Raw genomic sequence first — 27,739 nt, 5'->3', positions numbered from 1 at the left:
GTAATTATTCTTTTGAACAACATCGCTTTTGCTTCATGATCCGGAGCTGCGCTCGGGCGTAGGTTCGATTCCCGCAAGGGCTAATACATTTTTTTTTCAAGATTTTTCGAAATTACGAGGCAAATATTGGATTTTATGGCACGTCCTCGGCCTCATCTCGCCAAATACTATTTCGCTATCACAAATTTCATCGACGCTAAATTACCTAGTAGTTGATACGTGTTGTTAAATAACCGACTAAAAAACAACACCTGCTTGCATACCCCCTTTCTTAATCACATTTCCATTCCTGTAAATCTCTGCATGATGACTTTCATTCAGGATTGTATGAGAAGTATAAGTTGTTTGTAAATTTAATTACTATGGCCTAAATAACTTTAGCCAAGGAAGCTTTTAATAGAAAAAGGAGCATTTTCTGCGGACCTCTGGGAAAAGAACTAAGGAAGAGACTAGTGAAGTGCTTTGCATGGAGTTTGGCATTGTATGAGGCAAAAACATGGACATTACGACGAAGTGAAGAGAAGCGAATAGAAGTATTTGAAATGTGGATATAGAGAAGAATGGAACGTGTGAAGTGGACAGAGAGAGTAAGAAATGAAGCTGTGTTGGAAAGAGTGGGTGAAGAAAGAATGATACTGAAACTGATAAAGACGAGGAAAAAGATTGGTTGGGTCACTGGCTGAGAAGAAACTGCCTACTGAGGATGCACTGGAAGGAATGATGAACGGGAGAAGAGTTAGGAGTAGAAGAAGATATCAGATCATAGACGACATTAAGATATAAGGATCATATGAGGAAACGAAAAGGAAGACAAAAAATAGGAAAGATTGGAGAAAGCTGGATTTGAAGTGAAAGACCTGCCCTTGGGTAGAACACTAAATGAATGAATGAATGAATGAATGAATGAATGAATGAATGAATGAATGAATGAATGAATGAATGAATGAATGAATGAATGAATGAAATAACTTTATAGAGTAATTGCCACACTTTTGGAAAGCAATCCTAATTAGCACTTGAAAAAGACGAAGCCCATAATCAAGCCACAAGAAATTTTTAAGAGGAATTTAAAAATGCACATTAAGAGACTGTATTAGAGATGAGACAATTAGCAACCATAAATTAAAAGGAAAGGATATTTAGAAAGAATAGAAAATAAAAAGTTTCATAAATTATCATTTTTATGTAGACCTTACGATAAATGTGATGCGGGAAGACTTTTGAAGAGATGAATGTGAAGTCGGAACACATCGTAAGGTTTTCCTTGATAGGTGGGGAGGAAGAGTTTTAAATAATATTAAAGATAATCGGTTAAATAGACATTGTCAATGAAACCCATGAAATTATTTTAATTAACGTTTCAAGCTTTAAGAATATTCTACTGAATAGCTTATAGAAATGGATTCTCTTCCCCTTTTACGCACACTTAATTTATCATCATCATTGCGTCATTTTAATGTCACAAATAATTTACATACTAGTGAAAATCATAAAAAATAACAAATGGAAACCGTTATTTCTCCGGAGGTCACCGATTTGGCGTATTGAGTTTTACTAGGAAGAAGATGCTGATGCTGGCACCCTGATGTATAAATAAAACAACACCAAACCTCAGTTTCACGGTTCAGCGAACTCCGTCTAGGAAAACGGTGCACTATGTACATAATAATAAGCGCTAGGCGCTACGTCATTGGCCAAAATCTTCACGTGTAGTGCTGTCAGGGCTTTCTGCAGAGACCAATTATTGCAAATAACAAGCGAAGTTCACGTTTCCTAACTCTGAGTACAGAAAGAGAGAAAGATAGAGAGTAAATCGGCAATGAAATCTGACAACCACGCGTGATCACCTGTAAGAAACAATAAAATAAAAGTCTCCGATATACTGTAGTTGTTCTTTTGTAGTTTGACCTTCCTGTTTGCGCGTCTTGTAGCCAGGTGAGCTGGCTGGACTGGTACAAGGCGAACTAGCCTCTGGGCTCAAAACACAACACGGCAGCAGCCGCCGCGCGCAAAAGCAGCAGTATTGCTCAAGTACCGGCCGCGAACACACGCTTCGACATGGGAACCAATACCATTTGCATACTGATGTCGGCGTTGTTGTCACTCTCAGTAGGGCTTCCTGTCAGGTACGATCAGCGCCAGGAAGGAGACCTCAACGTGCATGCACATCTAGAGAACTTTATAATCGTGCTGATTCCAAACAGTGGGGGACTGGGTATTCTAGACTTACTACCTCTGAAGAAGGATGTCAACCGCCACGTGGTGAAGCCCTCTTCCTCGGTCGAAGGTGACAGCGATGCTGGAAAGTACGTCCCTCCGAGCACTGCAATAAAATCATCATCACCAGATTTCCCTGCCGGCAAGTCTCCGTATAAGGTCGACCTTGTATCTGGGGACTCGGACCCGGTTGGACAGGAAGTAGTGATCGCCCACTCTAAGACTTCAACTCCATCATCTGAATCGCCAACCACAACTACGACCTTCTCTCCAAACGAAAAGACTTCGTCGAAACCTCCCGTCGAGGAATCTTCAGAAAAAAACGAAAAAAATGAAGCCAGCACTACAACTGAAGGGAAAACAGATGAGCCCACGACTGAGAAAGCTGGAGACTCAAAGAAAAAAGAGGACGAGGTGCCGGTGGTGAATTTCAAACCTGAGAAACCAGTGAAGTCTCCCAAGACCATCGATTTCGGTATTGAAGTTCCTTTAATTGACTTAAGAAAGGTGACAGAAGACGACGTCCCCGAGATCGACTTCACTCAGACACTCAGATCAAAAGCAGAATCGGATGAGCTGATCAGCAAGCGGAAGTTCCTGAGTTCAGGCCTGCAGAGCGCTTCGGAGCAGAGACAGGTGTCTGCTGACGAGATAGCCAATAAACTGAAGAGTCTGCGTTCTGGGATACAAGAGTGTGGACCGGACCAGAGGCAGGACAGCCTGGGGAACTGTGTCTACTTCAGAGCAAGGTATGATACTACTTTGAGACAAGGAGACCATGTCCATGTCGAACTTGGTTCTTATAATAAGTATCAGCAGACTAAGAACAAGAACCGCCGCTCGAATATGAACTAGGGACCAGGGAGGAGGGATATTAGCTTGTAACAGTAGATTTTATTGCCATTACAAACTTTAATTGAAGTAATGTCATAGCAAAATTAAAATGTAGTTCGAAAGAAGGGAATACTAATGTTGCATGCAAAAGATCAAGAGAAAGTCCAGTTTATTATTTTTACATTAGTTTCAGAAAGAAAACAGTTTTCAAATGTTCTTATTTATAAAGTGTATGTATGCGAGTTTTATTTCATTAACAAAGATTTGCTCTCTTCACATAGGATAATATAATAACATCGATGGTGTTTAGATAAAAGGCTATATCCCACAAAAGAACATTTTTTTCAGAAACAGCAAAAATTAAATTTTAACACATTGTTATTAGTTACTTTATATGAAGGAATATAAATATAATTGTCAAGCAAAAACATATCTTCAAGTCTTGTAAATTAAATTTTAACTAATTACAATAATTACAGCAAAAAAGTACAATTAAAAAATGAGGGTTAAGCCCTTTTATCTAAACACCATCTATATAGTGATTACTTTCACGTGTTAATATTGAATGTTCAATATTCAATATTAACAAGTGAAAGTAATATCCATATATTATATTCCTAAGTAATACAGTATTAAAAGTTGTGTAATAAAAATGTATAGGATAAAACATTAGACTAAGTATGAATGTCGCAAATTCTCTGCTAAAATCTTGCTCTATATTTAATTCGTTGCATTTAATTAAGTATGAATGTTGAAAATCTTTGCTAATAACTTGTTCTATATTTAATTCGTTGCATTTAATTACGTATGAATGTTGCAAGTCCTTTGCTAATAATTTGCTCTATATTTAATTCGTTACATTTACTTAAGTATGAATGTTGCATGTCCTTTGCTAATAACTTGCTCTATATTTAATTCGTTGCATTTAATTACGTATGAATGTTGCAAGTCCTTTGCTAATAACTTGTACTATATTTAATTCATTGCATTTAATTACGTATGAATGTTGCAAGTTCTTTGCTAATAACTTGCTCTATATTTAATTCGTTGCATTTAATTAAGTATGAATGTTGCAAGTCCTTTGCTAATAACTTGCTCTATATTTAATTCATTGCATTTAATTAGGTATGAATGTTGCAAGTCCTTTGCTAATAACTCGCTCTATATTTAATTCGTTGCATTTAATTACGTATGAATGTTGCAAGTCCTTTGCTAATAACTTGCTCTATATTTATTTCGTTGCATTTAATTAAGTATGAATGTTGCAAGTCCTTTGCTAATAACTTGCTCTATATTTAATTCGTTGCATTTAATTAGGTATGAATGTTGCAAGTCCTTTGCTAATAACTTGCTCTATATTTAATTCGTTGCATTTAATTAGGTATGAATGTTGCAAGTCCTTTGCTAATAACCTGCTCTATATTTAATTCATTGCATTTAATTAGATATGAATGTTGCAAGTCCTTTGCTAATAACTTGCTCTATATTTAATTCGTTGCATTTAATTACATATGAATGTTGAAAGTCTTTTGCTAATAACTTGTTCTATATTTAATTCGTTGCATTTCATTACGTATGAATGGTGCAAGACCTTTGCTAACAACTTCCTCTATATCTAATTCGTTGCATTTAATTACGTATGAATGTTGCAAGTTCTTTTCTAATAACTTGCTCTATATTTAATTCGTTGCATTTAATTACGTATGAATGTTGCAAGTTCTTTGCTAATAACTTGCTCTATATTTAATTCGTTGCATTTAATTAGGTATGAATGTTGCAAGTCCTTTGCTAATAACTTGCTCTATATTTAATTCGTTGCATTTAATTAAGTATGAATATTGCAAGTCCTTTGCTAATAACTTGCTCTATATTTAATTCATTGCATTTAATTAGGTATGAATGTTGCAAGTCCTTTGCTAATAACCTGCTCTATATTTAATTCGTTACATTTAATTAGGTATGAATGTTGTAAGTCCCTTGCTAATAACTTGCTTTATATTTAATTCGTTACATTTAATTATGTATGAATGTTGCAAGTCCTTTGCTAATAACTTGCTCTATATTTAATTCGTTGAATTTAATTAAGTATGAATGTTGCAAGTCGTTTGCTAATAATTTGCTCTATATTTAATTCGTTACATTTAATTAAGTATGAATGTTGCAAGTCCTTTGCTAATAACTTGCTCTATATTTAATTCGTTGAATTTAATTAAGTATGAATGTTGCAAGTCCTTTGCTAATAACTTGCTCTATATTTAATTCGTTGCATTTAATTAAGTATGAATGTTGCAAGTCCTTTGCTAATAAGTTGCTCTATATTTAATTCATTGCATTTAATTAAGTATGAATGTTGCAAGTCCTTTGCTAATAACTTGCTCTATATTTAATTCATTGCATTTAATTAGGTATGAATGTTGCAAGTCCTTTGCTAATAACCTGCTCTATATTTAATTCGTTGCATTTAATTACGTATGAATGTTGCAAGTTCTTTTCTAATAACTTGCTCTATATTTAATTCGTTGCATTTAATTACGTATGAATGTTGCAAGTTCTTTGCTAATAACTTGCTCTATATTTAATTCGTTGCATTTAATTAGGTATGAATATTGCAAGTCCTTTGCTAATAACTTGCTCTATATTTAATTCGTTGCATTTAATTAAGTATGAATGTTGCAAGTCCTTTGCTAATAACTTGCTCTATATTTAATTCATTGCATTTAATTAGGTATGAATGTTGCAAGTCCTTTGCTAATAACTTGCTCTATATTTAATTCGTTGAATTTAATTAAGTATGAATGTTGCAAGTCCTTTGCTAATAACTTGCTCTATATTTAATTCGTTGAATTTAATTAAGTATGAATGTTGCAAGTCCTTTGCTAATAACTTGCTCTATATTTAATTCGTTGAATTTAATTAAGTATGAATGTTGCAATTCCTTTGCTAATAATTTGCTCTATATTTAATTCGTTACATTTAATTAAGTAGGAATGTTGCAAGTCCTTTGCTAATAACTTGCTCTATATTTAATTCGTTGCATTTAATTAAGTATGAATGTTGCAAGTCCTTTGCTAATAACTGATCTATATTTAATTCGTTGAATTTAATTAAGTATGATTGTTGCAAGTCCTTTGCTAATAACTTGTTCTATATTTAATTCGTTGCATTTAATTATTATTATGTTTACGTTCACTTATTAACATTTTATATTCACTACTCACAGGTTTAATTTCATTTTTCTGAAAGGGAATATATGCTGCAAAAAATTAAAAATCGTATTGTTGAACAATAACTAGGTACCCGTCTGTTAATAATCTTGATCGTCTGCGAATGACAAATTTAAACATTGCTATTATGTAAATAGTAGTCACATTTTTCAGCCCTTTTTCTTTCATTCGACTATTTCATTGATATACTGTAAATATTGAATATCTTAAGAGATGAATTGTATTCTTGTAATTCTAGTTAAATTTACATATTTAAATTTGTTATTATTAACTTTTGCTAATAAATTTAAATCTCTAAGTCGTCCTCAGTAGGTAAGCGGTTACCATGTTTACCATTGGAGTTGAAGTCTACAGACTTAATATCCACAAAGGGGGAAACCCGTGCCGTAAACTAATGCCACTTAACAAAATGTCTTCCTCGGTGGTGCCGTGGTTACCATACTGGCCTCTGGATGCAACGATCGCAGTTTCAAACCAGGCCGAGGACAATGAATTTAAAGGGCGATGAAATCCGGGAAGAAAGTAAAGCGGTACATTCTGAGCCGTAAGATTACCGCATATAAAAGAACCTAGCCTTTGATACAAACTACAAACAAACTTTGTAAACCTTTTCTCTCTCATGTTGAATTTCTACTCTAAATAACCCTGCAGTTGAAACTCGTTAAACTACTATACCATTACTACTACCAGTACCACTACAACTACTTTTACTACTACCACTATTACTACGTACTATTACTAGTACTAATACCACTACTGTTACCACTACCACTACCACTACTACTACTAATAAAACTACTGTTACTACTACCACTACTACTACGTACTATTACTACCACTAGTACCACTACTGTTACCAGTACCACTACTACTACATACTATTACTACCACTAATACCACTACTGTTACCAGTACCACTACTACTACGTACTATTACTACCACTAATACCACTACTGTTACCAGTACCACTACTACTACGTATTATTACTATCACTAATACCACTACTGTTACCACTACTACTACGTACTACTACCACCACTAATACCACTACTGTTACCACTACCACTACGTACTATTACCAATACTGTTACCATAACCACCACTACTACTACCACTAATATCACTACTGTTACCACTACCACTACTACTACGTACTACTACTACCACTAATACTACTATTGTTATTACAACTACACTACTACTGCGTACTACTACCACCACTAATACCACTACCAGCACTACTACTACTAAAACTACTACTACTACTACTACTACTACTACTACTACTACGTACTATTACTACCACTAATACCGCTACTGCTACCACTAACACTAGGCCTACTACTGCCATTACTACTACGATTGCTAATATCACTACTGCTACCATTATAACTACCACTACTAACACCACTGCTACTATCACAATTACCACTAACACCACTACCACTACCACTTCTATTACCGCTACCGCTACTGCTACTACTACTACTGCGTAAAGACAGCTTGCCCTTGAATGAGAGGGCTTCGAACAAAATTTTCCTACCATATCTGAACTGAACTCTCTTACTTTCGTCCGTGTCTATCATTCTATCATAGAGGGTAAAGATTTCCGCCTTATAAGCATCCTTATCTCAGAAATAGAATTCAAACCACTAAACTAAGAGAGTCTAGGGAGATATAAATGAGTTTCTGAGTTTCGAACCGGCGAAAGAGAGTGCAGTTCTGTAGGCGAGAAGGAAGTGCAGGCTAGAGTGCAACGTTGACACATTGGTAGAGAATGAAACAATTCACAGGAATTTGTGGTGCAAAATATCGTCTGCTAGCGATAAATTGGCAACATGTTCTCAGAATCAATGTATTAGAGCCTGTTGTGCCTTATACTCATATTTTAAAAATATACGTAAGGCGCTGAACAACCTTTAAATCTTGTATGTGGCAACAAGATCTCGACTGCAGGCGACAACATGTTACCACTTCAATATCTTCATATACCTACTGAATACAAGTACATACTATATAAGTTACTTGCAGTGTAAATTAGTGTTGTTTATAACATAAATCACAAATACCTCAGAAAATACAAGTAAGAGTAAAATCAACTTCAAGTTTTAAAACTCTACATCATAAATTGTTTCGAAGTATGATTAGGAATATCCGGCCGAGTCACTCCGCTTTTAAAGTCTAGAGTAAATGAAAATATGACATAACTAATTGCATGAACTCACCTCCATTCTCATTTCTATAATTCGTGGTGGGGTTTTCACGTAAGTTTATGAATAGCTTTTCTAGGCTAAATACTAAACTAACACATGATAGGACTTCCTGAATAAGTCTGGGATGAGCATAATGTCAAATACTCGTACACTGATCATACGTAGGCGAGATTCGAAACTACGATCGTGACTTCTGCACAACGATAAAGCTGCTCTTAGTCATCGTATTCCACGGGTAGAGGTTTTAAGATCACGATTTGTAAATACAGTACAGTCTCGAGTACCTGAGTTAATGTAGACCAAGACTACGTGAGATAAGTAAAAATTCGTTAAAACGGATAGTTACTGAAAAACTGTGTTTTAATTAAAAATTAGAAAAACTCTTTACTTAACAGGCTAAATTGAATGAACAAATCAGGTTAATATAAACTTTCAGGGTTTAAAAATACATTACGTATACATTTAAAAATCAATTAACATGCAATACTGTGCAGTCTTAGAAAAAAGATTTGTCGCACAGATACTTCATGTCCCAGAAAGGAGGAAATGCGCATGGTCAGAGGACGAGTGACCTGGTTCAGAAGAGAACTAGTTGAGGTAATAAAAATAGTTTTGTTTCGTTGTAAGTCTGATTATTCGCACTACCTCCTTTCTGGGACTTATAGAGTAAATGTGCGACAAAACTTTTTTCTAAAACTGTACAGTACTTAAAGCAATTTCTTCTTTTCTTTTTTGGATCGGGCTCGGATAACACGGAACCTCGGTTAATCGAGACTCTACTGTACTATAATTGGTTAGTGTTCTCTTCAGTACCTAACCCTGACTCTTCTTGATTAGTCCTCATTTAATTTGTATCTTTTTTTCAGTTGAAGAGTTCAGAGCCATAGTGGGCCAAGCCATTTATTAAAAACGGAGAAATAAAGGATTAAAGTTAAATGAATACCATATTTTAATGAAGATTGACATATAATTTAGTTTTAATGTGCATACTTCATATTACTTGCTATATGTTTAATTGAATTATGGTATTCATTTAATTTTAATCCTTGTTTTCTACGTTTTTAATATATGGCGCTTGGCCCACTATGGCTCTGAATACCACAGTTTAATGAATATTGACATATCATTTAGTTTTAATGCGCATACTTTATATTGCTTGCTATATGTTTCATTGAATTATGGTATTCGCTTAATTTTAACCCCTGTTTTCTTTTTTTTTAATATATGGCGCTTGGCCCACCATGGCTCTGAACCCTTAAATTTATGTACCTCTCATACATACGTTTAAGATTACGGATACATAGTTGGTTTTAATCCAGTGATATTTTAAAATAGCATGTCTCCACTTTTTTCACTAGAGGTCTTTTAAATCATTATCGTGGTCGTAACATTTGTTACCAAGAGTATAAAACTGGAGCCCATATACGAGGTTTTTCAGAATGTTATTAACTATTACTAATTTTCAGATGTGATAGAGGAAATTTAATTAACAACATTTTCTTAATTGTGTCCGGAAATGATTCAGTATCGAGATAATACGGTAAAAGTCAATACTTTTCATTGATTATATCATCGTTTTCCTCTAATTCTATAAAAAATCAAAGAAAACTAAGTTCACTAAGTCAAGAAATCTAAATGCTGTGAATCTGTTGCCAGTCATCAGATTCGCGAAAATGTCAGAACGGCAATACCAATAGTAAGTGGAGAGAATACGGAACTCCTAGAAAAACTTTCCAAACACTACGCAAAACTGAACCATTTTTTAGTGTCTAAAAATACCACATACACTGTATTTGTGTTGTTCCTGCAATTTTCTGAAATTCACAATTATTGCCACTGTGAAATGTACACTGAGTACTGGACGTGTAGGATTTCCGAATCATTTGAAAGACCGATATGTACGAGTATATGAATACTACAATCACATCAAAAGCTGAATTTGGGGAAAATTGTGACTTGTTAGGGTTTCTACAATTCACGATTCAATTTGGCTTTTGGATATTCCACTGTGTCCTGGAACTTGACATTTCCAAAGTTTCGGAACTACTTACAGGTTTCATCACTAGGCAGATAGGCAAGACCAGCTCTGTTGGCCATCGTCCGGAATAGCTGGAGTAACGAACCCAACAGAGCAGGCGACTCCTCTGGTCTTATTTGTCTGCTCTGATTTTGGAACCTGTGTGTAGTTCCAGAATGTTGAAAATGTCAAGTTCCGGGGCACGGTATAATACTCAAAAGCCTAATTCTGGTTCTGTCAGATCTGTTAATAAATTTCCAAAACTTAAAAATATATCAGTTTATAATGTTAATTAATCATCAGGTAATGTATAAAATGACATACTACAATGTTAATAAGACAGTAATAATCTTGAAAAGATTTTATATTTATTTCAAAACCATTTCATTATTTGAATAATTTACTATATAACCATCAAAATTAAATAAATAAGTTACTTTTCACGTTCAGAATCTTCGAAATCCTCATTTCTTTCATATCGTTATACACGGTACAATCAATATATTTCCGAGCTAGTCGACCTCGGTAGCGTAGTTGGTATAGCGCTGGACTTCTATGCTCGAGATTGCGAGATCGATCCCGGCCGAGGTTGATGGCATTTAAGTGTGTTTAAATGCGACAGGCTCATGTCAGTAGATTTTCTGGCATGTAAAAGAACTCCTCGGGAAAAAATTCCGGCACACCGGCGACGCTGATATAACCTCTGCAGTTACGAGCGTCGTTAAATAAACCATAAATTCTATTCTATTCTTTCCGAACTACACCTGTATTAATATTGTACCGTTAAATATGCATGCGTGTGTCACTGAACATCATTGCTTCAATTCCTGCTAAGTCAGCCTATCAAACAAAGTCAGATTATCCTTAAGAACTGACAAGCAAACATTCTGATGGGGGCAGATAAAAAAGTTAATTTTTTTTTTTTCCACCATGATAATAATGTCAAAAGAAGTGCTTATACAAATTTTGGCCACTCGACCGCAATTACTACGGTCGTAAAAAATAAGTTTGCCAGGGGCCGTTAACAGAAAGAATACACAATTTAATTGGAAATATTTATTGGAACAGACATAGAAATTGTTGAGGTATTTTTCAACATATTCCCCACCGGAATTGAGACATTTGTCATATCATGGGATTAACAGAGAGGTGCAGACGACTGTCAAACGCTGGTTCTGAACCCAGGCGGCTGGCTTTACGACAATAGGATACAGAAATTGATCCCATGATATGACAAATGTCTCAGTTCCAATGGGGGATATGTTGACAAATAGCGCAACAATTTCTATCTGTTTCAATAAATCTTTCCATGCAATTGTGCTTTTTCTGTAAACGGCCCCAGGGAAAATCACTTTCTGAACGGCCTCGTGATTGCGGTTCAAGTGGCCAAAATTTGTGTAAGCACTTCTTTTGACATTATTAACATGGTGGAAGGAAAAAATAACTTTTTTATCTGCCCCCATCAGAATGTTTGCTTGTGAGCTTCTACACGCGATTTTGTGCAAACGTGTTAAGGACCTATTGCAATATTTCCAGGCATCTCTCCATATACGCCATATGGCTAGTTTTCTTCTCTGCCTTTCAAGTCATGCATTTAGTATAGATTTCAGGCGTTTCCCTGATTCTAAATAACTTCTCCGTTTCTTAAGTCCTTGTGTCACCTAAATTCAGGGTAGTCCGGAAACTTCGTGATTGTCCCTTGTATCTCAATATGGAAGCATGTCTGGACACTACTTTATTACGAAGAAATATCTTATTGCATGCTTTCTATCACATCTGAAAATTAGGAATAATTATTCTGAAACAGCCTTTGTATAGAATGTTGCATTTATTAATTTTTATACAAGAATAAAGGAATCAGGTCTAGAGATAAACAAACGAGACTCGTTGTACAAGTTTTCTCAGGCGTGGATTCGATTTCCTTGGACCAAAAATTACCTGACTGAGTTTCTTTATCGATATTTCTCCTACTGTAAGGAGATTGTCAGCTAATCTTGCCAATAAACCGTCTCGCTGTCATCACTTTCACCGACGCTAGATACTCGCACGTTTGATACAACATTCTTAAATAACAGATTATTCCTGCATGGTCTGGACCATCAGCTGTTACATATCACACAGGCAGTTCGGGTTCGAGTCCAGAACAGGACTGGGATTTTCTTTTCGAAAAAAACATAGTGACATTTGTGGTAGACTAGGCCACAATTGGGGTTTTTCTCGGGCTTCTCCCATTTTCCACGTTATGCATCAGCATCATTCCATCCGCTCTCCATTTCATAACGTTCTCCGATTGATAGTTAGGTCTAGTAGGGATGAGCGGGGTTACCTATTTCAAAATCTGATCCTCAACGAACCTTAGTGTAGTCAGCCGGTGTGGGTTGAGAATGAGCCTAACTGTGAATCAGTTTAATAATTCTCTCAGATGGACGTAGTGCTAGACTTCACCCTTCCCCTTATCAGGGCAATATAAATAACAGATTTAAAAAGTAAGGCATGTTTTACATGTAATAATTTAATCTGCAACATGATGAATTTAATTTCTCATTCGATGAAAACCGCAGTTATATTCTCTTACCTCTAAATTCAGAAGTAAATACGATAGCCACGAAACGATCAGAGTCGGCTCAGTTTTTTAAATACACGTAAAAGATTCGTATCTCAGCCACGTTTGCAAACATAATATAATGCCGTAGTGCGGTAACCGGTTTCCTGCGAATCACTACGCACATTCCAAGCACGTGCGTAGGCCTCCTATTACATTCGCATATTATGTACGTAAGTATATATTATGACCCGTTTAACGACTTTATAAATCTATGGATGATTATTTCAGAAGTGGTTTTTACTAAAGTGGTGCATAGTTTTATACTGTTAATTTTATTGTTTCATTATACTTTGTAATTGTTTCATTCAACAAAGAGACATCGTTTGTTTACCTCCTGGTCAAAGTCGATATTCGACCGGGTTTTCTGGGTGTACACCGGTTATGTCAACAGGTCAAGAACCTCTCCATGATTCATGTAGCAGCTCCTCGAGTCAGAAATCTATTAAAGGAGGGATCGATTCCTAAAATGGAAATGGAGATTATATAGGCCTATCTTCTGCAGAAACTAAATATTTTGTACAGTTTGTCATATGACATCTTAAGCTGGCTATCTCTGTAGCGTGTTTATCTGTTGATAAGCTGCGCTCAGGCGTGGGTTCGATTCCCTCTTGAATTGATTACCTGGTCGAGTATTTTCCAAGGTTTTCCCAACTGAAAGGAGATTTTCAGGCAATTCAAAGCGAATATCCGGCCTCATCTCTTCAAATACCATCTCACTATAGCGAATCAACGTCAAATAACGTATCACTTGATACAGTGTCGTTAAATAAATATATCTTAAGTTTAGCGGTTACTGTGCAGTGGCGGTGCAGTATTTTTGACTTGGCATAGGGTTCGGATGGAGAATTCTCCTTCCTTGTACCCTGTCATAAAAATTGTTATGGGAGTAAATTATTGCTGGTGAAATTAAATGTTTCTGACATCAAATATTAGTACTGGTTGGCGTATGATTCACATTCCATTATAGCGCTACTTGGAAGCAGAAGAAAAGTAAACAAGCAGAAGCTAAAGTTTAAAACAGATTTAACAAATTAATACGTGTTATTTGTCAGCTTATACAGACCGATGAGAAGCGAAAGTTGTGAGCTAAATGTAACAATTATTCATTACAGTAATGAATAAACTTAATTGAAAGAGCGAGTGAGGTGACACTGTGATAAGACACTGGACTTAGATTCGGGAGATCCCGGGCTCGAATCTAAGGCTCAGCCAATTTTTGATCGGAGTTTCAGTGGTTTCTTAGATTATAAAATAGCATGGGAATTAGTTGCTTTAAGAGTATAATACATAAATGCCGAATTGGTTCCCACTTCCTCTACAAAGATAAAGAAGTACGGTACACTTTCGCAAGACCTGAAGGATACCTCAAATATGGCTTCAGCTATCGCCTTGGTAGATCAGTTCGCAGACTAGCATACAATGACTGCGGACCAGGATTCGGATCCCGGTGATAGAAAAGTTGTTTTTGTGGTGGACAACGCCAAGGTTTCTGAGAGTTTTTCTCATAGTTCTTCTGTTTCCTTCCATCATTCCACAGTCAATTCACATTATTTCAACTGCAATCAACTGAAACCCCGTCAGCGCCCAAGCGTTCCATTGCACCGATTACTTTACATGGGCCCTCCCCATCTTTACCACAGGCTCAATTGACTGCAGTTGTAGGGACACGAACCTGCGATCTTAGGCGTGATATGCTGGCCGGATATATGTTGTACGCCTTAAACCGCTCGGCTAACAAACCGAACATAATTTACCCGATTATGTAGATATACGAATTCCTGGTTCCTGAACGTCTTTATTACAGACAAAAAATATGTATTATAGCCTAATTACGGATATTAAAAAAAAGTATTTTCGTGAAAATCTCAAAATTGAAATTTTCTTTGATTAAAACGCTTTCTTTATATTTTTCAATCAATCAATCATCAATCAATCAATCAATCAATCCGGTGCCATATCAGCTGTTGCCGTCTTCCGGAAACCAAACACCATTCCTCTCTGCTCATCCATTGGCCTGTCTCTAATCCTCGAACATACATAGCTGCTAGTAAGAAAGTTAATATAAAAGGGTGCTATTCATAGACATTTCGCTAGCCCGCGTTACGAGCGTGCTAAACAGGATTCATATCATATCATATCGCTAACACTGGTTTATGAATACGAAAAACGTTAGTTCGCTGATCATCCACCGGAAGCCCGCGCTAAGAATGTCTATGAATAGGGCCCTACATATTTTGTCACAATTGTAACAGTCTTTCATTCTTAATTGTAGCAGTATTCATAAAGTAATAACAGTTAATACTAGCAGTAACTTTTATCTAAACGTTTAGTGTTTATTACATTTTCGTTATAAATATTTCATAAATCAACTTAAAGTTTTTAATTTAAACATATTTCGTTGTAGCTACTATTATAGCAAATTTAAAGACGAATGTATTAAATAATTATTATTCACTAATCAGCGTCGTGTATAATTATCTGTTTGTGTACATCAAATTAATAGTTTCTTAGAATCAGTCGTATGTTTTTGTGGGAGAATTGCATCAGCAATACGCTTCCTCGTTCAGACCTTCACTAAAAACTCTTAAGATAAATTACCCGTCTCATCTTTATTTTAGTTATTTATTTCTTCACGTCCTTATGTGAGGTCATCTAACGGACTTTTTCTTCGAAACGTTCCACCAACATTATATTAATTTGTTTTCCCCAGATCCAGTTTTCCTCATGAGAATGCCATGATATAAACCGACAATTTTTTCTCTCTCTCTTCCTACTTCTCCATTTCCTCCACCTCATCATCTTGAGCTTCTTTGCTCTCTTCTTCTTCTTCTTCTTCTTCTTCTTCTCCTGTTTTATTCTTTTTTATCCTTCTTATTCTTCTCTTCGTCTTCCTCCTCATCATCATTATCATTATCATTCTTAGTAGTAGTAGTAGTAGTAGTAGTAGTAGTAGTAGTAGTAGTAGTAGTAGTATATTTATTATTTTTATCATTTTCGTCTTCTCTTCCTCCTACGTCCATTACTTCTCCCTCGTATCGTTTTTCTTTCTTGTACATCATGATGCAAAGTGGCATTTGTATAAAATTAGTAAAAACGTTTGTAAGAGAAGTATAAAAAAATACAGATTAAATTTATATAAACATTTGTTAATAATAGAGCAACATCAAATTTGTCTTCCACTCTAGAACTATAGATCAACGGAAGACGGAATGTGGATAGATCATAGATGTCCAATTGTACTCGTATGAGGTAACCTCTGGCGTAAGCAATCCACAACGCATATTCTTTAAGGTCGTTTTTCCTATTTTATAAGGAAAGTTATTGACCTTAGCAGAGCATGCTTGACGTGCAATAGCTCCTGGATCTATAGGCGTTTGGACATCTATGGGATAGATTAAGTGCTGAAGGGACCAATTGGAATACTGTACATTTTAATAGTTTATTAAGTACTGTTGCCATGAGTTTTAATAGACGATTGGAGTCACCCGGCGAGCATTAATATGTTAATTTTATACTGAAAGTTACAACACTTTGTTTCTTGGTAGCTCAGAAAGTGAAACAGGATTAATTGAATCCTTATAATTGAATAAAACGCTTATGCTGTCCGTGATTGTTATTGTAAGTATGGTTTGGATCTTGGGATATTTGAGAAAAATGTTGATATTTCTTTCTGTACATATGCCTAATTTATTGTTAATAAATCTAATTATGAACTGAAATACAGAAGGAAAGTTCAGGTAGCTATTTTAATATCACTTTTTATTAACCTGTAAATTCAAACCAAAAGGCAGAGTCCTTGTCTGCGAATTCGACAATACCAACGTATTAACTGTAACCAGAGATAAAAAATAACAGATTGATCAACCTTATGGGCTTTGAAGGCAACAACTTATCAATTTCACTCTGCTGCCATCTAGCGACTGCAAAAGAAGTCAATTTATAACTCTCACTTGAATTGCATGAAGCAATATTGTATTTTCATTCAGCGGTCGTTACCAATCGACAATGGCGATCCTGGTGGTTGTTCTCTTCCACATGTTACCGTTTTAACATGGGGATTGCTAATCTGTTAAATATGTGATCAGGGGTGCAACCCAATAAATGCTATACAATACCACTAAAATGAGCAAAATGATACATCCAAGAACAATGTATAATTATAAGAGAGAAAGTTGGAAGGTAGACAAAATATGGTGAAAAATACGGGCTATCTCGTTTCCTTGAATGAGGATGAAATATAGGAATGAACAAAAATAACCGGTTATTGTCATAAGATTGACCGGATAATTACAGGTTATTTTTACTTGCCGATTTAACTGGTTATTTTCATCAATAACCAAACGACATGTTATATTTTTAAGATATCTATTAAGCCAAATATATTTTAAGTGCACCTTAAATTTCAGTAAAACATTGTTTCTTTTTATTTGTAGTCTATGTATTCAGCCATGTGAGCCAATTATTCTATCTTGGGCCATTCCTAGTTGAATTATGGATTATTGCTTTATTTTCTTCATCTGTACGTAGGTGGAAAAATGATGTTCGACTCCTATTCAACAGTCAATTATCTGTGCCTATGTCAATTGCTGATTTTTCACTATATATGTTTAAAATATGTTGGTATTGGAGCATTTCAAACGGCGAGAAAATTTGACTTAAGTATTCATTGGTAATAGGAGAATAGATTTCCTGTCGGAATGTGTCATAATCAAGATTAATATTGTAAAAATTATGTAATTTATGTTATTTTTTATTTATCTTCCCTACAATCCTAATGTGCAAGTAAAGAGATAGGTTTGGAAGTAAATCCCGAAAAGACAAAGTATATGATTATGTCTCGTGACGAGAATATTGTACGAAATGGAAATATAAAAATGGAAATTTATCCTTTGAAGAGGTGGAACAATTCAAATACCAGGGAGCAACAGTAACAAATATAAATGATACTCGGGAGGAAATTAAACACAGAATAAATATGGGAAATGCCTGTTATTATTCGGTTGAGAAGATTTTATCATCCAGTCTGCTGTCAAAAAATCTGAAAGTTAGAATTTATAAAACAGTTATATTACCGATTGTTCTTTATGGTTGTGAAGCTTGGACTCTCACTTTGAGAGAGGAACATAGGTTAAGAGTGTTTGAGAATAAGATGCTTAGGAAAATATTTGGGGCTAAAAGGGATGAAGTTACAGGAGAATGGAGAAAGTTACACAACACAGAACTGCACGCATTGTATTCTTCACCTGACATAATTAGGAACATTAAATCCAGACGTTTGAGATGGGCAGGACATGTAGCACGTATGGGTGAATCCAGAAATGCATATAGAGTGTTAGTTGGGAGGGCGGAGGGAAAAAGACCTTTGGGGAGGCCGAAACGTAGATGGGAGAATAATATTAAAATGGATTTGAGCGAGGTGGGATATGATGATAGAGACTGGCTTGATCTTGCTCAGGATAAGGACCGATGGCGGGCTTATGTGAGGGCGGCAATGAATCTTCGGGTTCCTTAAAAGCCAGTAAGTAAGTAAGTAAGTAAGTAAGTAAGTACAACCCTAATGTGAGTAAAGTAATTAATCAACTAAATCTTATATACTGCAATTACTCGTATATAACATCTTATTATTTGTTGTGTTTTGTTTAGAAATGTCTTCAATGACCTTTTAGCATCTAATGACATCCTTCTATTTTCTGGTTAGTTTATAGCTAATTGTAAATTGTTCATTGATGCCTATTGAGAATAACCTCTAATTTTGTTTCCCTGACTAATAGTCCGACTTTAAAAGTTTTAAAAGATAACCGTAAATTAACCAGTTAACCGGTTATTTATGAACGGTTAACTTCCTTCAAGTTAATTTAATTATAAAATAACCGATTAACCGATAACTGGTTATTTTCAAATAATCTCCCATCCCTAGTCATGAGCTCAAAGTCAATTGGTCACTTCTCACTCCCAACAAGTCGTTGAATTTAAGTGACTGATTCACTCTTCATGGGAAAGAAGCCTGAGGTGGAACGTAACCTAGCAGAGCACGTAAAGAGAGCCAATTCTGTTTTCTAAAAACTAATGTATGAAGCACAGTTTCTTTACCTGCAAGGGCTAGGCCGCGTCTTTCTCATTCGAATTTCATTAAAAATACAAATTTGCTTGACATTTAATCCTAAATTTTCGGGTTCAAACAAAGCTCAGAGTGATGCACTCCACTGAATATCATTAAAATTTTTCAAAATATTTTTTTAGAAAGTTTATTTTAATACCCCAATTGGATTTAGTTCAATTCTGGTTACAAATGTTTAAAACATTTTTTTTGATTAAGGAAAAAGAGCTGTCAAAATTACTTTTTCATTAAATAATACTGTTTTTTACAAATTTATGATTACAAATCTAGTAACTTTTTGTTCTAAAGTTGGTTCCCTGAAGTTACTAGAATGTAGCGGAGGAGAATTTTAATAGTGTGTGTTACATAAATATTCATTTTACTTTCAAATCCATTTTTCCGTAAGTTTATTTTTCTTGATTCAACACCAATTTTTACGCCAAATATTAATCAATCTGAATTAAATTTTTACGTGTATTTATCAGGTAGCTGCATGTCTCTATGCACTTATTTTGTAAGAAATATTGCTAGTTTATTTTAGTAATATTTTTTTTTCACGAATTATAGAAAAAATAACATTTTCAAAAGTTCAAAACATTTTCAGAAAGCGAATAAATGAGATATTTCATAAAATGAATACAAGGAAATATTCCTCTATGTCTTGTTAATGTAACTAAAAAAAAGTAAGCTTAAAAATTAAGATCATCTGCTAGAAAGTTGGGTTTGAAAAGATTTCTAAAAAAAAAAATAGAAAATATAGAAAGCCAAAAACATTTGGGAGTTCAAAATTTGGATTTTCTTAGTCCTTTATGTACATAGCAAACATGCTCTCAAAATTTGGTTAAAAATTATTAGGAAAAAAGTTGTCATTTTTAGTGGAGTATCCTCTTAAGGGTATTAAAAATCCTTAGCATGATCTTCTTAAGAAGGAATGCAAAACTGGGATGCCTGTAGATTTATAGCACATAAATTAACCTGTTCGGTAAATAAAAGAACTTTAAGTAACATTTTCCACATTTATCCACGTAAAAATTCCAAAATTTAGAGGTAGCGCATTAGATGTATGTATGTAGTGCACAGATTCTAACAGCGTAGAAAGAAGTTACACTAACCTGTAACTCACTGTGATCTTCTTCTCTTTTCAGGAGCCTCATAGCTGCATTGCAGACTGGACTTTCACCAGCCGACAGCTGAAATTACACTGTTTCATTCTCACAACATACATATCACAGTTATTTATTGACTTATGTTCTCTTGGCGCTGTCATCTATAAATATTAGATTGCTCCTAAACATACTACGTCAAATGTTTGTAATTACATTGAAAATACCAGAAGTAATTACTCTATTTTACCCATTGCACTCAAAATCCTTATTGCGCATACTTACGGGTTGCGTATTCTTAGCAAATTTCATCATAATAGTATATATTTAATTTTTTCACAACCACATGTTCTGTAAACGTCAGAGGACAAATTTGACTGTGTCTACTACAGTTTTAGTAAAGTTCCAAATGAGAGGTTCGATCAAAGTTCACCTCCGTGCCCTATTCTCTAGAAGTAATTCTAATAAAATAGGCCCTATTCAGAAATAGGAATATAAACACTATTCAGAAATATAATTATAACCAATAGTGTTCATTTTTATATTTATACTGTGCCTACATTCTCTATAAAAATTAGTAGGTCCATAGTAATGTGACTGACTTGCTGGTTAAGTTTGTCCTTGAACAGTAAAAGGTGAGAGTGCATTTTAAAGATGTTAAACCTGGCCTTGATCAGAACGTGATTGTATTTATAAAGTGAAATAAGATAACAATGTTTACAGGTAATTATAGAAACGCTATTAAGTGTATGATTGGCGTCACGAGGTATGATTGGGTTATGAAGAAATTGTGTGTCGAAAATTAATAAAAATAGATACAGAGATTTACGATATTGACAGTTCATCAATTAAAGATTACAGCTTTTTTCTTTTAAGTTTCACGTGTAAATGTTAAGCTTAAGTACATAGGTCACACCGCCAAAGTACATCGCCATACTGGACAGTCATCATCAATATCATATCGTTTTTGTTCCACAATTTGGTTTTAATAAATCAGCTTTATATTTAATATCTAATTATTTCTTTCCTTACTCGGTTAACTCCTATCAACTTCTCCCAATACCTAACTCCACACCCTCACATACAAACACACACGTAGATTAAGAATATTTTATTTTTATTTATCTTTCGAACGTAGATTAATTCCTACTTTATTTTTAATTTTATGTTGAGGCTTTATACACATATACGTATACATATATACACGATGTACACGCATTTCATACTATGCTTGCCTGCTTGGTCCAATTAGGAACACTATCTCAACTTTTTCCATTAATTGCTGTGAAATATGTAACGGTATTACAAATGTAATTAATATTTTGATAGGAATATACCCATGGCCACTTCAAGAACTATTTTGGAAACAAATATGTTATTTTAGTGACAGATTTCCTTCTATTAAAGCAATGTTAAATAGAGTTGTCGAAAGATTTTTTAAAAATTTATCCTAAAAAGAAATGTTGCCAGTACCTTAGTTCAAGGGATGGTTTCCTGAGCCGGAGCAGCGCTTGAACGTTGGTTCGAAACCAGCTTGAGTTTATTAGATTTAGATTTATTGATATTAGTTATCAAAAGTATAAACTTAATAATTTAAAAAATGATCTTAATACAAAAAGTAGTTATACATAATAAACATATAATTTCCTAAACTACTTAATCTATCACAAATATAGCTTGAGTTTATCATATCGTTGGAGTTTTCCCAGAGCTTTCTCCAACTATAAGGCGAATGACATGTAATCAATGGTGAATCCTCTGTCTCATTTCGCCAAACACTACCTCGTTACCGCCAATTCTACCTACACTAGATCACGTTGCAGATCGCTGTTAAATAGACTGTTAAAAAACAGTTGCTATAAAGAAGATAATTCTGGAAGTCATAACATTTTTCTTTCATTGCAATCATATGTTTCTCATTCAGATTTAAGCACTAATGGCATGCCACACAGTCAAGCAAATTAGTAATGTTTATATCACTTCAAGCAGCTAAAAGGTATGAATAATATAACTTCTGTTAGAAAAGCAACGCAAGGGTTTTCTCTGTGTAACTTCGGTTCCTCTGTGAGATCCCAAAAATGCATCATCATCATCAGCAGCAGCAGAACCAGCAGCAGCATCGTCATCATCATCGTTTCTAGCCTTTATTAATCAGTTAATCTTTCAGTACTTTGATTTTTATTGTATTTGTAAATTTAATATTAATTGTAATTTTGTAATTGTATTCTTAATATTGTTGTTGTAATTCCCTGGTAGAGGGAAAGAGACGGCGTGATGGCCTTATCTCTATCAGGTTAAATAAAGATATGATATGATATGATATGATATGATATGATATGATATGATATGATATGATATGATATGATATGATATGATATGATATGATATGATATGATATGATATATGATATGATATGATATATGATATGATATGATATGATATGATATGATATGATATGATATGATATGATATGATATGATATGATATGATATGATATATGATATGATATGATATGATACTCGTATATTGATTCCACCAGCTTACATCGGTCGTGGTGGCCCTTCACATTTCTGTATACAGTGCCATCACTCCCTTGGGTACATAATATTCTGCTTACGCTTTTGTAAACATCCGGCTATTACATATATGAGTAAATGACCCTGATCACTTTTCTATCACGTGACTCACCTCTGTTTCCTCTCTTCTTTTTCTATTAACCCTTCCCTTTCCTAGTTATATATCTTATTCTTACTAATCTCATTTAACTAAACAATCATTTCTTTCAATTTTTTATTAATTGTTCCCAACATTGTTTACATCAGTTGAACTCTTCCATAGTTGTTAACTTATTTATTCACTTGAATCACTAACGTTCACTGACCACTTATTCCCGTTAATATACTCTCTATATTTTCAGACGAAGTAGTTTCTACAGTTTCATTACATTTCCATTCCCACTTTATTATATTTGTATCACTCTCTGGTTATTACTTGTATCTTATCCTTTTTCACTATTATTCTCTTGCCTTACCGTCATTTCTGTCACTATCACCATTTTCACTTTATCACTTTCCTAAGTTTTGTCACTAATGCATACTATTTTCACTTTATCTTTCCTGTGTTTTGTCACTCATGCACCAACCTCTTAAGTTATAACTTTTCTGTCCCTTACTTCTTCCCACTGACATACCTCTATTCGGTGTCGCTAATGTTACTTCATCCCTTCCAGTTCTTGCAGAATCTTGACTTCTTATCTTAGTATCTTCTTCATCTCTCGATCCCTTTTGTAATTGCTGACCCATATTTTTTCTTTCAGCTGGATCCACTGAACTCTTTTTGCTGTTCTCAACTCCTGTATACCGTACTTCTATTCTCCCCTGTCTATCTGATGCTGTCATCATTATTTTAGTAAATAAATGTATACAGAATGAGTAAAAAGTATGGAACAATGCTTGTAACTTTCTTATTTCTAATTTTATGAAGAAAGTATTTAAACGAGGGACAGTCAAAAAGTAACCTTAATAATTGTTTCATTAATTGAATATGTACAATAAGACTACAAACACTTCATCACTTTTCAACATAGTATAACAGGAACACTCGCATGAACGTACTGGGGACACAGTACATTTTAGCAGTGGAATGGATCACTTAACCTGACTGTTTACGCTACTACAGTGCAATAAAAATTTGGATATAATATGGGTCGCCTTGTATATTAATGTCCTGCAATGTTCGAACATGAGGGAGGAAACCAAGATATTATAAAATTCGTCTTATTCTGTATGAAAAACTAATCGAAAAATGTGTGCTAAAATCTTAAGCGGTTAAAACATGAAGGAGTGGGAGTGGAGGACAGCGAATATTTTCATAACAAGGCCGAACAAACATGACAGGCCTCCTTCTGCAGAGCGTACATCGAATATCGAACTTCTCCGTATTCGACAAACTTCAACTGAACATAGCGCCTGTAATATACGATGCTAGTATATATACACATTATACATATTATATATTTATACGTCGACCTGGTTGGCGAGTTGGTATAGCGCTAGCTTTCTATGCCCAAGGTTGCGGGTTCGATCCCGGGCCAGGTCGATGGCATTTAAGTGTGCTTAAATGCGACAGGCTCATGTCAGTAGATTTACTGGCATGTAAAAGAACTCCTGCGGGACAAAATTCCGGCACATCCGGCGACGCTGATATAACCTCTGCAGTTGCGAGCGTCGTTAAATAAAACATACCATTTATATTTATACACATATATATATATATATATATATATATATATATATATATATGAATATCAAAGAAAATTCATTACAGTGTTAGAGCAAGTACATATTGTACATATATTTTTTTACTTTAATTCGTGTGCAGACATGTCACGCAATCATTGGGATTTCCTTGAACACCTTGTCAATATTTTTTCAGGGTTTTCCCCAACTGTGACGACAGCATCAAGTAACTATGAATAATTCTTAGAATCATATCTCGAACGATTCTATCGAAGCTTGTTAATCACGCAGTGCACACTACGTCGTTAACCTATTTCAAAATAAAGCAATTATATCTCCTGGCCTAGTTGCCTCATAAGTGATTCCTTGTTTGTATCACATGTGAGGTTGAGACCTGACTTCGGACAGTTGACTAAACAACAACAATAATGCAAATGGAGATTATTTTACTGTACTCTTAAACAAGAACATACATTTTTGTCTTGCGTATTACACGAAAAGGTATATTGCAACCCATAAAAGTGAGAAACTTGACTTAACTCATAAAATGTCTAATTTTAGTATATATTGTTTTTAAAAACAGACAAGCCTTTGCTTTTCTAGAACGTTAACCACGCATAAGAAGAAAGACTGCAACTAGTTACTGTGCAATCCAAATAAAGGAGTAAAAAGTAGACTAAAGTTACAACAATGAATATACTCTAAATAGTTCCGTAATAATAATTAATTTTTCCTTCGATACAAACCGAAGCATTTTATTTATCAGTTTATTTTACTTGATACAAAATATTACGAAGAGAGAAATAGGTCTATATATTTGTTCGAATAAAAATTGTCATTGTGTATTTTATTATTTTAAATAAAGATCTAATTTACCTAAAAATTGTTATGTAATATCTGTGTCAATCCTGAATAAATTGATGAGTAGAATCTGAATATAAACGGAATGAATTTAATAGGTTAGAAAAAAATCACATAGGCAGACGGCATGATCAATATGACTTAGTCGGTATCACAAATGCCAAATATCTGCAGTCGTGAAAATCTCGAAATATACTTTGACAGCAATCCAATATTTTCGCTTCATTGTTCTTGTAATTATGACGATAATGATGATGATGATGATGATGATGATTATTATTATTATTATTATTATTATTATTATTATTATTATTATTATTATTCATCCAGTGGCGTGCGATAGAGTGACGTGGAAGGAAACGGTGTCTGTATGCATGCCATTGCTCGACTGGGCTTCGATGCCTGTTGCCTTCATACAGTGTTTCCATGGAATTGTTTCCCCGAAAACGTCATCGCCGCACCCCGCTGTATTCATCGAAGAAATAAAAACTGTAAATAAATGTTTCTAGTTTAATCCTGAAAAGTAATGGTACAAATACAGTAGAAATATAAAACAGAATGGATAATGGCTGGAAAGCGATTAATTTGTATGTTTTAAGTCGATTATTTTACCACACAGTATCAATTACTAGCTTGTTTAGAATTGATTAAGTTGGTGATAGCGAAATGGTATGTGACAAGATGAAGCCAAGGATTCGCCTTACCATTGGAGAAAACCTTGGAAAAATTCCAACCAGGTAATCAGTCCTAGCGGGAATCGAACCCACGCCCGAGTGCAATGCCAGAATAGCAGTCAAACGCAATTGGTATGTTAAATCCTGTGTTAGAGAGCAAAAACATTTTATATAAATTAAAAAATATAACCTATATATAGTCTATATATGAGACTTTAGTTAAAAGTATTTTATTAAATGGTGCACAAAAACAGACCATTAGCAGAAGCAAGACAGACTGGATTTTTTAAAGTCCATGAGGAAATTCAGAAGACATAAAGTCCAAATTAATACTATAATAGAAATTATAGACCTGAGAAATAGTATTTTAGAAGTAATAAAAGTTAATTGTTGTAGTTTGGAAATGTTAAAAGAATGTCAAATCAAATATTACCAAAGACCATTTTAGAGTGGGAGACAGAGCGAAGAAGGAGAGGAAGACCTAAAGAAACATGGATGGATAGTGTCCGACGATGTAGACCTGTGTATCGATATGTATTGACTAAATAGAATGCAGCAGTTGGAACACTATGGGAAAGTAAAATTTGTTTTAGGTGAAGAAAAAATATTGTATTATTATTATTATTATTATTATTATTATTATTATTATTATTATTATTATTATTATTGAACCTCTAGATAGGCTACATAGAAACCCTACCCCACCATGAGGTATATTAGGATTATTATCTGATACATAGGTAAAAACATACATATGCGTAAGTTATTATAGCTAGCATAAAACTATAGTGGTATAGCTAATTTCTTAATAAAATTAATGGATTATTATTACTATTGGAATTATTATTATTATTATTATTATTATTATTATTATTATTATTATTATTATTACTACTACTACTACTACTATTGAATCTCTAGATAAGCTACAATAGAGCGTCTCGTTTAGGCACAGTGAAAACGTAAACAAAATGTAAGTAACGTGTGGGGGAGGACGAGCCCTACAATAAACACGAGGGATACACAAGGTTTTAGTTACCGGTACATTTATGGCGGAGCATTAATTGAAATTATATTTTCCAAAGACACACAAAACAAAAGAACACAAATTGCATAACGTTATCATATTCCTACACATTTTAACAAAGAAGCAATGGTAACGTTGAAATAATTCAATATAACAAATCAAATTTTGCTACTTATATGATGTTGCTTTTAAGCAGCAATTTTACGGTCACGAATGTCATTCTCTGTCTGACTTACATAATATCACCATCATCTGTGGCCGAATTAACAAAACTATAGCATATTGATCTGAAATGACAACACTATTTCCTAATCAAAGTTCAATTTATTTAGGTACTGAACAGAAGACGGTGATATTATTTTAGTCATACAGAGAATGAAATTCATGACCGTAAAAAATGCTGCTTGAAAGCAACATCATATAAGTAGCAAAATTTGATTTGTTATATTGAATTATTTCAAAGTTGTGCAATTTGTGTTCTTTTGTTTTGTGTGTTTTTGGAAAATATGAGTCAAATTAATTCTCCGCCATAGATGTTGTGACCAAAACCTTGTGCATCCCTCGTGTTTATCGTACGACTCGTCCTCACCCCACACGTTACCTACACTTTGTTTACGTTTTCACTGT

General features: G+C 34.3%; 1 protein-coding gene across 1 annotated transcript; it reads left to right on the top strand.

Moving 5' to 3' along the window:
• Positions 1–1,930: 1,930 nt before the first annotated feature.
• Positions 1,931–21,321, top strand: LOC138704852 (eukaryotic translation initiation factor 4 gamma). Its single transcript, XM_069833166.1, has 2 exons — positions 1,931–2,966; positions 20,355–21,321. Exons 1-2 carry the CDS (start codon positions 2,059–2,061, stop codon positions 20,401–20,403), a joined length of 957 nt encoding a protein of 318 aa, XP_069689267.1. The 5' UTR covers positions 1,931–2,058; the 3' UTR covers positions 20,404–21,321.
• The last annotated feature ends 6,418 nt before the right edge of the window (positions 21,322–27,739 follow it).

Source organism: Periplaneta americana, chromosome 8 (assembly GCF_040183065.1).
Source record: "Periplaneta americana isolate PAMFEO1 chromosome 8, P.americana_PAMFEO1_priV1, whole genome shotgun sequence".
Taxonomy (NCBI): Eukaryota; Metazoa; Arthropoda; class Insecta; order Blattodea; family Blattidae; genus Periplaneta; species Periplaneta americana.
Note: the sequence above shows the minus strand (reverse complement) of the source record. Positions and strands in the feature narration are given on the sequence as shown.

What these genes read in the sequence shown, in the direction of transcription:
- LOC138704852 (XM_069833166.1), top strand. Translation starts at nt 2,059, where the DNA reads ATGGGAACCAATACCATTTGCATACTGATGTCGGCGTTGTTGTCACTC. An exon ending in TGTGTCTACTTCAGAGCAAG is followed by an intron (nt 2,967 to 20,354) that starts GTATGATACTAC and finishes TTCTCTTTTCAG; the next exon opens with GAGCCTCATAGCTGCATTGC.